General features: G+C 34.7%; 1 protein-coding gene across 1 annotated transcript in view; it reads left to right on the forward strand.

The window, feature by feature from the left end:
* LOC136043083 (muskelin-like) overlaps window positions 1-12,774 on the forward strand; it is a gene marked incomplete in the record, with an annotated part of 167,685 nt that overhangs the window by 57,810 nt on the left and 97,101 nt on the right. The window contains 3 exon segments of the mRNA XM_065728007.1: window positions 4,269-4,534; window positions 8,653-8,766; window positions 12,650-12,774. Of these exon segments, the coding sequence (XP_065584079.1) occupies window positions 4,269-4,534; window positions 8,653-8,766; window positions 12,650-12,774 (505 nt within the window).

The raw sequence follows: 12,774 nt of genomic DNA on the forward strand, positions 1-12,774 counted from the left end.
TGGGTGAGGTCGGGGGTGATAGTGCCCTTCCCTTTGCGACAATCTTGTTCTGTGTAGCATAAAGTATTAAATTCGTAGGCCTACCGACAGAGGGGCGGAAAAGGTGAGGTAGGGAATCATGGACCTCGCCATAAAATTTTGTTGAGAACTAGCAAGTTCAACCAGGACTTTATTTTCAGCAATATATGATGGTAAAATTTCTTTATACACAATTGTTCAACGTATTTAAACATATGTATACTATGTATTTAAACATAAAAGAACCGTATTATATAGGTCATGATGGTTGCAGCCATGTAGAAGATAAAAAGTTGCGCACAATTTCCGTCCATATGACCAGTAATATCCCTCTTCTTCCATCCGAAATTCCACAGTACAAATGCTAGTAAGAAATTATTCAAGGAAGCTATTGTTTATCAACATTTTATACTAAATATTCAAATTGTGTCTTAAATTTTAACTACAATCCTATATTTTAATTCTTAAGCAGAAAAAACTAAAAAAGTCAGACGCTCCTATTCAATGTTAAATTGTTCTTAATACAATTTTATAGCCTTAAATTGGGATTTGTGGGGGCGGTAGCTCATATCGAATCTTGTTTAGACCTGGGCATCATTTGAAAAATTATCATAAATTTAATCAAACAGTTCGTGGTAACGAACTGTAGTAAGGAGCGGCCCGGCTCAATAGTAACTAAGACTCTAAAAAATAGAATTTTGATATCAATAGATACATCAAAAGAATCGCATTTTAATGCTGATTTTAAGTATATAAGTTTAATCAAGTTTAATCTTACCCATCAAAAGTTACGAGCCTGAGAAAATTTGCCTTATTTTAGAAAATAGGGGGAAACAACCCCTAAAAGTCATAGGATCTTAACGAAAATCACACCATCAGATTCAGCGTATCAGAGAACCCTATTGTAGAAGTTTCAAGCTCCTATCTACAAAAATGTGGAGTTTTGTATTTTTTGCCAGAAGGCAGATCACGGATGCGTGTTTATTTGTTTTTTTTTTCCCAGGGGTGATCGTATCGACCCACTGGTCCTAGAATCTTGCGAGAGGGCTCATTCTAACGGAAAAAAAGTTCTAGTGCCCTTTTTAAGTGACCAAAAAAATTGGAGGGCACCTAGGCTCCCTCCCACGCTAATTATTTTCCCAAAGTCACTAGATCAAAATTCTGAGATAGCCATTTTATTCAGCGTAGTCAAAAAACCTTATAACTATGTCTTTGGGGATGACTTACTCTCCAACAGTCCCCGTGGGAGGGGCCACAAGTTACAAACTTTGACCAGTGCTTGCATATAGTAATGGTTATTTGGAAGTGTACAGACGTTTTCAGGGGGATTTTTAAGTTGGGGGTGGGGTTGAAAAGAGGTGAATATTTTTGAGGAACTTTCCTTGGAAGAATTTGTCACGGGGGAAGAAAATTTTCATGAAGGGAGCTTAGGATTTTCTAGCATTATTTAAAAAAATACAATGAAAAAATAAATATGAAAAAGTTTTTTCAACTGAAAGTAAGGAGAAGCATTAAAACTTAAAAAGAACAGAAACTATTACGCATATGATGGGCTCACCTCCTCCTAATACCTCGCTCTTTACGATAAAGTATTTTTAGTAATTTCAACTATTTATTCTACGGCTTTTGTGATTCAGGGGTCATTCTTAAGAATTTAGGACAAAACTTAAGCTTTTATGTAAAGAGCGAGGTACTGACGAGGGGGTGTACCCCTTCGTATACGTAATAAAAACATGAGAATACAGAAGTTCGTTACGTATGCTGATTTGTAAGTTACGTATATCTTTTACTAATAAAAACATTCGTAAAAAAATTAAAATTTCTAGTTGCCTTTTTAAGTAACCAAAAAATCGGAGGTCAACTAGGCCTCCTCCCCCTCTCCTTTCTTTCTCAAAATCATTCGATCAAAACTATGAGTAAGCCATTTAGCCAAAAAAATAGATATGCAAATTTCGTTTTAATTATTCATCTGCGGAGAGCCAAAATCAAAACATGCATTGATTCAAAAACGTTCAGAAATTAAATAAAAAAACAAGTTTTTTTTATTGGAAAGTAAGGAGAGACATTAAAACTTAAAACGAACAGAAATTACTTCGTAAATGAAAGGGGATGCTTCCTCATCAACGCCCCGCTCTTTACACTAAAGTTTTTTTTACTGTTTTAAAAAGTAGAGTTAAGAGAAAGAGTCAAACTTCAGCGTAAAGAGCGGGGCGTTGATGAGGAAGCATCGATCTCAGCTGAAAGTAAGGAGTAGCATTAAAACTGAAAACACAAAATAATATGAGGGGGTTGTACCATCCTTAAGCCCTCGCTGTTTACGCTAAAATTTTATAGTACTTTAAAATGCTTCTCGTTCCAATTCAACATATTTTGTCTGTGAGCAGTCGCTCTTAAAAAATTGGGCCATCTGCATAAACATGCTGTTTTGATATTTCTTCAAAAATGAACCAGCTTCTTGGCAGGTTCTGTAAGCATCAAAAACTGTCGTCGGCTTTCCGTTGAACTGTAGTTTAAATTTGTCTGCGTAGTTGAGTCGTGGTTTTTTCTTGTGAATTTGTCGTTGGTGCTTTAATTTTTATTTTTATTTTTTACGGCTCTAAGTGCATTCATGTTTTGTATCTAGAGTTGGTATTTTTAATTATAAAATAGATGTTAGATAGATAAATAGATAATTAAGATGTTAGATAGATATAAAATAGATAATTAGATCTAATTATAAATTAGATTCGTAAATCTAAGTTAATTATTTAATTCTAATTTCCGTTTATTTTAGGATGCGTTTATTTATTTGTAACAGTATCTGTTATCTTTACGTTGAACATGATTATTTAGTATGCTTTCTCTACGTTTTAATTTTGAGTTACTATGTGACCACGCCCCCTTTTCTTAGTATAAGGCTTAAATGTAAATAACCGGCATTTGTATAATTTACCGTTCGTCCCCCTGGGGCTCTGGGTGTCATCTCACTCCTGGTGGTATGTTTGTTGGATCTTCGGCTGTTTGGAACAAAATATCTGTCTAAAAATCTTGATCATATGTCTTGGGGCCAATGGGGGCTATGTATCAACAAAGGCCCCTCGAGGGGAGCTGGTTGCCCTCCGATTGCTTTCCGATCTTAAAAAGGGCACTACAGCTTTCAACCTCCTATAGAATGAGTCTCCTTCCAAGTTTCTGTGATCACCTTTTTTCGTGTGAAGTGGCTGAAAAATAGTAAATAATTAACTCGTGGAAGACACATGACTCTTTACTAATTCAAATATAAGTCCTGGTTGAACTTCGCTGAAGTAAGGATGTTGGGACTATTTTAAGAAAAATATTTCATTTTAGTTATATTGGTTGTATCTTGTAAGTTTTTCTTCTTACATATTTAATTTTTTGCTGAAAACGGCCCTTGGACATAGGGCCAAAATATTCATTCTAATTAGTTTCCCACTGTCTTGCGAAAAGAATTCCCTTCTGTTCTTTTTGTTTTTGGTGCTTGAAATATAATCAATGAGATATCTCTGATAGCGAAAATGATCTAAAAAGAAAGAGGTATATTATCACTAGTTTCAAATCTAAAAGGCTGGGGCTTATTCAGGGATGTGGATGTAGGACTTACTGGGTTTGAACCAACTTGTCCCCTCCCACACCCGAAATATTTTTCGGACTTATTAACTGGTCGTAATTAATGGAGTAAAAAATTACTTCTCTGAAAAAAAAAAACTAAGAATGCTCCTCCGACTTGTAAATTGGTCTTAAAAATGTAGGTAAATAAACCAAGAATTCTTTTGGTAACTCTCCCATGAACCGACATTCTTTTATCACTACCCATCCACCCTTCTGAAGAAAATCGTGAATACGGTCCTGCCAAAGGGAAAAACAAGTTGTGGCCTCTAAAAATAGTAGCTCTACAGCTGTGTATGGATGTTTGTAGAAATATAGTACATTTAAAGCTATAATATTAGCTTAAGGTTTTATGCTTTTGGATGCAAACCTTCAAAATTAGAGAAAGAAAATTTATCTCTCTGTAAAGAAATAAGCTTCCTTAGATTTTATATTCCTCAATTTAATGTAGGTAATAGTTTCTGCACTGAAGTCTATGTTTAGTCTAGGTAAACATGCAAAATTACAGAAAGAAAATTTAGTTGTCCGTTAAGAGATAAACTTCCTTAGATGCTGTGTTCTTCCTCTTAGGTATAGGTGATATTTGACAATGATAATAATTTAGTTGTCTCCACATCGATGACTAATTTTTATTTTCCATTCAGATGGACTTTTTGGCCCTTTTATTTCTTCTCAAGAATACGTTCCACAATGGACAAGAATAGCCGAGCAAGCAGAATTGAACTTCCCGGGTATTTCAGATAATCCACGACCAGGAATGCGAGGTGGCCATCAAATGTGTATTGACGCGACTACAGAAACTATTTACCTTTTCGGAGGCTGGGATGGAGCTCAAGATCTCAACGATTTATGGTCGTATTATATACCAAATGGAGAATGGACGCTAGTCAGTTCAAACACTACGAATGAGGTAGGTTTGAATGTAGTCTAGGAAATATATGAAAAAAGGGATCAAGCTCAAACAAATTACTATACAAATGATTCTTTCACTACCTAACTAAAAAATATGTGTTGGTTCTTAATCCCAAAAGTCTACAGCTCTAGCTCTTTCCAACATTTGAGTTTTTTGAGGTCCAACTGAGGCTGAAGTAAAAAAAAAAATGTTGATTAAATAAATACCAGAAAAATGGTTTAGTTATGTCATTTGTATGCTTTTTTTTGCTGATGAGCATAAAACTAAATATTTGAAGTCGAGAGAATTGTTTGGGGCTCAAAGCTTTGAGAAAGAGTGAGGTTCAGAGAGAGGTAGGGCTCGCAGGTGTATATTAAGCCTAACCTACGGCAAAACATTTGCAGTCTTGCGCTTGTGGTAACAACCAAGACTCGTTCCAGGTAAATTCTAGTATGCCTGGAACCTTTCATTTTGTGAAAGCGAATAAGAATGAGGAGAAGTTGATAGGCATATTTGGACGCATGAAAAAAACATTCTGTCAAAGAGCTTCCCTTGGCTGAGACGAAACACTAGTTTCCAGAAAAGAAATAAATATACTCAGATACAATGTAACGCAAAGATCAGTTACATAAGGCAGATAACAATCACAGTAATTCAGATCATTTCACATAACATACTAAGTATACTAATATCTGGAATAGATATATTCATTGGATAGGGTAAAGCTATTAAAATTTGTCTTTTTTCGGCTAACATCGTCTCCAAGGTTCCTGGCCCCAACTATTTCATAATTTGAACAGCTTGTTCTTTCACGATTTCCATAAACCCAGGTAAATTATAAGCCATGCTTTACGTAAGAACATCGTAGCGTCGAACACTCTCCCTTGTAATTATAGTGAAACACTGAAAGAAGGGAAGATGACGCCGGTGATCTAACCGAATACACGGGTTGTACTTCTCCTTGCCCCACAATTCAGCGAAACCCCAAAGAGTCTGCTCAAAACTCCACGTTTTTCCACGCTTGTACTTGGAAGTATGCTCGAAGCGGATGATACTTGCAAACATCGCTTGTTAGTGGAGTGTTTTTGCCTATAAATGTTTTTCAGAACTTCCAACTTTTTCCAGGAATTCCCAGCAGCGGACATGGTCAAGGTTTGTTTCATTTTCTGCAGCCTTAAGCAAGAAAAGCATGGTCTTCTCTCCAGCTTTGCTAGTGTTGTATTTTGTAGAAGCTCAATCCAGGAATAGTCCAGTTATTTCCTGGAAATTTTTCTTCTATTTTACTTTAAATTTTCTGATACCAATTAAAATTCTAAAATTCAATTACATTTAGAATTGGATTTTCTAATAATTCAACAAGGCCATGGAGGATAAGAATGTTCTCAAGGCCTGTCACTGAGTTTTAATTTGGCTACCAGTATATCCTACAGACGACTTTCAGTGAAACCATGTTAATAATTGCCTGCTTGTTTTCCGCATGGTAATAGAAATCATCGTCTGTTTTTTGCAAGGCGCCTGCGGCTGAGTTCTGATTTTATGACAGCCCTTGACCTGCTCCTCTTTTCATGCGTCACGTCTTTGATCGAGGTTATCACGTCTAGCTAAATACCCATCAAACACTATGATAACACCTCAATTTCTTCGTGTTCTATATTCGACGTATTTGGGGCAGATGTCTGCGTACGTGCAGTAATTCTTCCTATGCAAACGATGTAGAAGAGCCCTGCCACGTAGCACATACTTATGTCCATCTAAGCTTTTAAGCAAATCGTCTGTTTTTAGTTGCAAGCCTTCAAACTTGTGTCTCAAATCTACTTCTTTATCTGCCGCAACTTTTTCCAGCATCAGTTAAAAAGCAGAATTTTCAGCGGAAACGCGAAGATAATTTTAACTTGTGGACGGTGATGATTTTCTTAAAAGCCAGTCTTGTATGTGTCTTAAATTTGCCTCAGAATCTACCTTGTCCTCTCCAACTTTAATCCCTTAATGTTCTTTAATGTTCTGATGTATGTACGGATATTAAATCAAACCTCTAAACCACTTTCTGAATTAGGAATTGTCTTTTGAGAACGACATTCTTTATATTAACAAATTTGGCCTCATTTATAACGGAACTAACATAAAATTTGTGATAGAGCTACATTAAAGCGCTTCTTATCTTGTTTTTTAGCCAGGCAGTGAATGAATTAGTTGTATAGAAATTCATTTGAAGTTTTGGTCACATTTTTACTAGACTAACGCACAAAAGGACAAAATATAATCTTTTTTTTTTTACTGAGAAATTAATAGTATGATTTCGATAGAAATTTCGATTTTGAAATGAGACGTCACTTTCGCATCATCAACGTTTTTCAGTAAGGGTTTTTATTTCCTAGAATTCGGATGTTTTTTTCTTTTTCAAATGAAATGTATAAATTTTAATTGCTAAGGAATATTTTCTTGTTCAGGTTATTTAGGCTCCATTCATAAAAATAACCAGATTTTATTTGGTTTTGTCGTAATGATTTTTGAAGTTTTTTTTGTGCATGTGTGTTTTGGACGACGAACACGGAAGAGAATGCTACGCAATAAGGGATGGGCACTAAAAACATGATTATTTTTTTGAAAGAGAGAAAAAACTAGAAATTTAATAACAGCAATTGATAGAAGGGAAAAATATGCTAGACAAAATACATATCCTTTCAAATAATGATTCTTAAAAATATCCTTTCAATAAGTCCAGAAAAAAGTTGAATTTCATTTGAACACGATTTACATTTTATATTGGCTTTTTAAAAGTTTCATACAGAATAATTTATGTTCGTTTTAAGTTTTAATGTGGCTCTACTTTCATTTGAGAAAACTTCTTCTTTTTTTTACTCATTACTATAAAAGGCGATAAGACCGTACGTGAGATTTCCAAATCGAGAACGAATAAAGACGGTAAAAAAAGAGAATAGTACGTCAAAGAAGATTTTCTAAGTCTTCTCTGCATGATTTAGACGAAGAAGTCCGATTAAAATAATATTTTTCTGATTAACTTTTGAGCAATTTGCAGATAATTTTTTGCGATGCTAGACAAAATCTCGTTACATTCCTGAATCGAGCGTAAAAAATTGTATTAAGAAAACACCCTTAATTCAGTAAAACTTGTAATGGTGAACTTTGTGTGGGCTAAACGTAGTTTCGCTGAATACAGATACATAATTAACTACCTAAGAAAATCTAAGGTAGGAGATGCTTTTCCCCAATTGCTTTTTTGGGCTAATATCTCCTGACTTGTAGGCTTTCTAAATTTTTCCCTGTTTACCTATTTCTTCATATTTTGATTGTTTCTTCCCTAAGTAACCTATGTTTAACAATTTCCGGGTATAATTCAACAAAAACCAAGCCTGTGTGTCTTTTTCCCGAACTGCGACGAAACGTTCCATTGGCGCATTAATTAAGACAATTTACTAAGTCCTCAACTCTGGATGTATGCCCACAATTAGAGAAGGAATATTGACTAAATTGTAGTTTCTTATTTAATAAATAATTTTTTTTACAAAAAAATTTACCTACATCAAATTTGATCCCATTATTTTTGGGGGAAAATCCTATGTACTCAAGCTCTGCAAAAAAACTTCAAAAATGACTATGCAAAAATTGTGATTTATTGAAAAAACAATGATTATTTTCCTTGAATGGCGCTTAAAATTTTAATTCTTGAGTGGAGAAACTTTTTTTTTCGAAGAAAGTTCCCTATTTTTTCCTTGGATTAAACAAAAACTTAAAAAAGAAACTTTTTGCCGAAAAAAAATATTTAACTCGCTCTGGGGAAATCCTGTTTAATATTGATTGGAATGTTTCATGTTTCTTTTTTTTGGGTTTTTAATTTAGACCTACTCTTTGTCTCTTAAAGAATCTGAAATTGGCAATTGTAATGTGATTTTCGCTCTGAATTGTCAAATTTGCGAAATTCTGTATAGAGCACAGTCATTTAGCAAGTAGAATGTGCTTAAGCTAGATCACAAACCAAATTGATAACGAAATTTGTATAGCAGCGTTGTATAACCTACACCTATTTTCACGAGATCCAGTCATATGAAGCTTCATCTGATTCTGAAACTTTACTTTCTAATATATTCCTAAAACTTATGTGACTTTTATTTTATTAGGGAGGTCCAACTCCCCGTTCTTGCCATAAAATGTGCCTCGACTCAGAGAATCGGCAAATATTTGTTCTAGGAAGATATTTGGACACTCAAAACCGGAGTCCTGAGAATCTTAAGGTAATTTTGATTTTCTTTTCTTTTTAATGCTCATTGTTCTCATATAATTTTCTCTTTTGTTTACGAGATAGGATGCTTTTGTCTTGTTCTGTGAGTAAGTGCTTGAAAGTCTATCGATAACAAACGGTTTAATATTTTCATAAAAGTAAGAATAACGAACAGTTTCAAAACTACGCATTCAGAGAAAAAATTTTCTTAACTGAAGAGAAAACTCGCAGCTTCCTGTAAAAAACTCGTTGCTTAACCTTGGCTTAAGCTTAAACTGTTTAATGTATGAAACTTAAAATAAGCTCTTACTCACTGCTGTATCTTTCGGTAAGTCAACCTGACTCCAGTGATGGATCTAAAGGCCCTCCTGGAGTAGTTATAGTTTTTGCTTCCATTTATAAGGAATCTTTTGATCCAAAAACAATAATAAAAAAATAAACAAATACAGATTCATCAGTTGCCATTTTGATGTCTAGTTTAATATCAACCACCCTTCCCTAATTTAACAAACTATCACGCATGAAAAAGATGCTACTCTAGTTTTTCCTGATGATTGTTAATCGTTACTTCCATAAAGAAGAGAAAAAAAAACATCAGGGCAGATTGCAACTAGTGAACAATCTATAAGTGTTACAGAACAAGGACCTAATTTACAGTTGCTCTGCATTTAAAGTGGAGCAAAAGAAATTTGATACCTCTTATAATTTTCTTATTTATTTATGCTAAGTCTCACCTTTTGACCTTCCTCATTTTCTGTTCTTTAAACCATTAAATGCCAAAACAAAATTGGCGAGAAATTATAATCTTATTAGCTTTTGAAGTCTATCGTTTTCTGCTGTAAGACAACGGGCAAGGGAAATCTTCCTCGTCACGCATTTCAAGTGTGTAAGTTTTGTCAATGTTGTCAATGTTTGAATCTTGGATACTTTGACCTTTTTACCCTCTCACGCTACGCCACTCCCCGTAAGAACATATTCATATTAACAACAAATCGCTTTTTGCTGTATAAAATTACATATTTTGCACTAGCAAAACATGGAAATTATATTACTATACATGTCTTTCCCAGCTTCATATTCATAATTTGATGTTATATAAGAACAACAGACTTGTGACTCGTATCACCAATGTCACTGTGGTGAAGGTGTAAAGGTACACCCGAATAAATGTTGCACTATTGATTCTTGCGTGATTAGGATTTTTGAGGTAAAAACTACTTTATTGAATGCTTTGTTTCTAATCTTTTGTTTCGCAAGCTCTTGGAACACAGCCAAACTTAACAAGGTTTGATACAGTTAATTATAGCGATCAATAGGCGAAACTCGAATGGCTGTAAAGCAATAATACTTTGTTAAGACAGGCCTATTAGTAACATAAATTCAAAAAAGAAAAGCAAAAACTAGATGGTGTTACTGCTTCCTGTATAGCAACCATGTTGGCACATATTCACCTGGAGTCAGCACAAAAATGTTCTTAGATGAGCCCAAAGGACAGGTTTAAGGGTAAAATGAGTCCCCTGTCCATGATCCATGTCTAAATTGTCGCGAATGTTTTGCTACAGGAACAAGGGTTATAGTAAACTAGATTCCATATCGCTGCTCTATGTAGTTGAGAAATCATAGTACGACAATGAATATTTGAAATTGTTAAATTTTATATTGTAATTGGGTACATATCTTTCAGATTCTAATTTTATTGCATATAATATAAATGCACATTTCGTACATACTTATTTTATTTCATTTGCATAATGAAATGTATTTTTTTATAGTTAGTTTTATCCTCTAATTGATACCGCCAAGGTTGGCCGAGTGTTTAGTTTTCTTGAGGGCGCTGATACTTGTTACTGTTATTTTATCTTGCTATACTCAAAGTATGTATTTATTGGTTTTATGGAATTTTTTCAAGCTATTCTTTTCTGAATTTAAACTTCAACGCAAAGTTTTCGAAGGAGCGCTGGCCTCTATTCCCCCTAAGGCATGAGTGCCCATAAGAGGGCAGGGGAACCCAGCCCCCTTTCCCTTATGTATGAATGATACTGCCTTATATTTTTATATTTTTGTCTTTAAGTTTCTATTATACAGCCTTGGAAGTGCCGATTAGACCAGGCAAGCCCCTTCTCCCCTAAAATTCAGCTTATAGGCGCCCATGCCCTAGGGTCTGCGCCACATCTAGCAACAAAAGGAAACTAAAATAAGTTAGTTGCTTAATTACAAGTTGTGGCTTGTCATTAGACGGCGCATAATAACAAAAATAAATACAGGAACTGAGTTCAAAAGAATGGGTCACACGAGAATTCGCACATTTTTTTTTTTATATAGAATTTTATTTGGATTTTGAATATATATTTTGTTTGTATTGACTCCACCCTAATGTCTACTTTAACCTTACCAGAGCCTGACTTGTGCTATTTCAAGAGTTCCATAGCGTAAACTAGCACTATATCACGTTCTTTAGGCCTGACATGGGTGGAAAAGTTTCTATTGTAAACGACAGTGTATCAAAGAGGAATTTGATCTTAAACATAAATAAAAAGACTTTATACTTGCTATATACCTAAACCAGCAGACTTTTTACAATCGGAATAATCAGTGGATTCATTATAGCTTGATAGTGAAAGGGAATTACCTCTGTCGTTGAAGCCATTTCATACATTGACTGGATGCAAAAGGAATAAAACTGAAACCAGGCTTTTGTCTCCCCAATCCGGTTATATCAAAGATAAACCTGAATTAAATTACTTGCCAATATTCCTATTATGCGTATTCAAAGGAGGACGATTTTAATCCCGCTCTCTTACACCTAACTTGCAGTAATCTTACACAGATCCGTTGAAGAGCATTCTAAACTTTAATTTATCCGTCTAAAACCCCCTCCCCCAAGCGGACCAAGCTCGTCTGAAATTTTGCGTGCGAATTATCTTATTTTAGTCAATTGATACTTGATAAATTGCAAAAAAAAATCTTTCGTGGAATTAAAGATACATAGAAAATTTCTATACGGCTTAAAACTGTGCTCAGTCTTTGTTATCAAAAGATTAGACTAGACAGATTGGATATAATTGTCATGTAATCCGAATGCAATGCAGAGGTTTTGCTCCTTTACCCCAAATACATTTTAGCTAGTGATGTCTTGTGCTGTGTAGTCTGTGATGCTCCTAAGTTATAGCTAACAAAGGAAATGTTAAAATTAATGTTTTAGAATCAAGGTTGAAGACGATGAAAATGCAAATAATTGAACGCCAATACCTTTTCGAACACTTACATTGACTGAGTCGGGGCTATGGCATAAAGAAAGAGCCATGTATTAGCCTTCATTATTTTAGGAGTTGGAGTCCTATTTTCTGAAGAAAAAATCTGTGTCTAAAACGACGGTATCAAGTTGGCATTTAGAATTTATTGACTCCAGGCTTGGTAATTCTAGAACACTAGAAGCGAAAGATTGCAGAAAACGATACTCTTTTGGTTATTAACGACTTAGTAAATCTAAGATCATTTTTCCACTGTCGACCCCCCTCCTATATCCTAAAATCGCTTCATCTTCCTCTCCCTGATCAAGACATTGAATACGGGCCAGGTCAAAACCTCTTGAAAACGGACCTTCCTCTGTTTTTAACCATTAAGATTCCGCACCACCTTAGTGATTTTAATGACATCTTTATCTTTACAAGTTAATATCTCCATATTTCATTGTTGAAGTTCTACGCAATACTAAAGACACTCGTTGAAGATTAAGGGCAATTCATACTAGTTCATTTATACAGTAAAGTTGTTTAAGAATTGGATAGTGTTTTTTTCTTTATAAAGAAGTTAGTTTTTAGCTAAATCATTGGAAAGTCTATCCCTTTTCACAAAGGTCGAAGTTATTTTTAATAGGTAAAAATGTTTCCTTATAGAGTGACTTCTATGTGTATGATATTGACAATAACCAGTGGACTTTGATTTCGGAAGATACTGCTTTGGTCGGCGGTCCGAAGCTTGTGTTTGACCACCAAATGTGCCTGGATCCTTTGAAGAAAAT

This window comes from Artemia franciscana, unplaced genomic scaffold (genome assembly GCF_032884065.1).
Source record: "Artemia franciscana unplaced genomic scaffold, ASM3288406v1 Scaffold_289, whole genome shotgun sequence".
Taxonomy (NCBI): Eukaryota; Metazoa; Arthropoda; class Branchiopoda; order Anostraca; family Artemiidae; genus Artemia; species Artemia franciscana.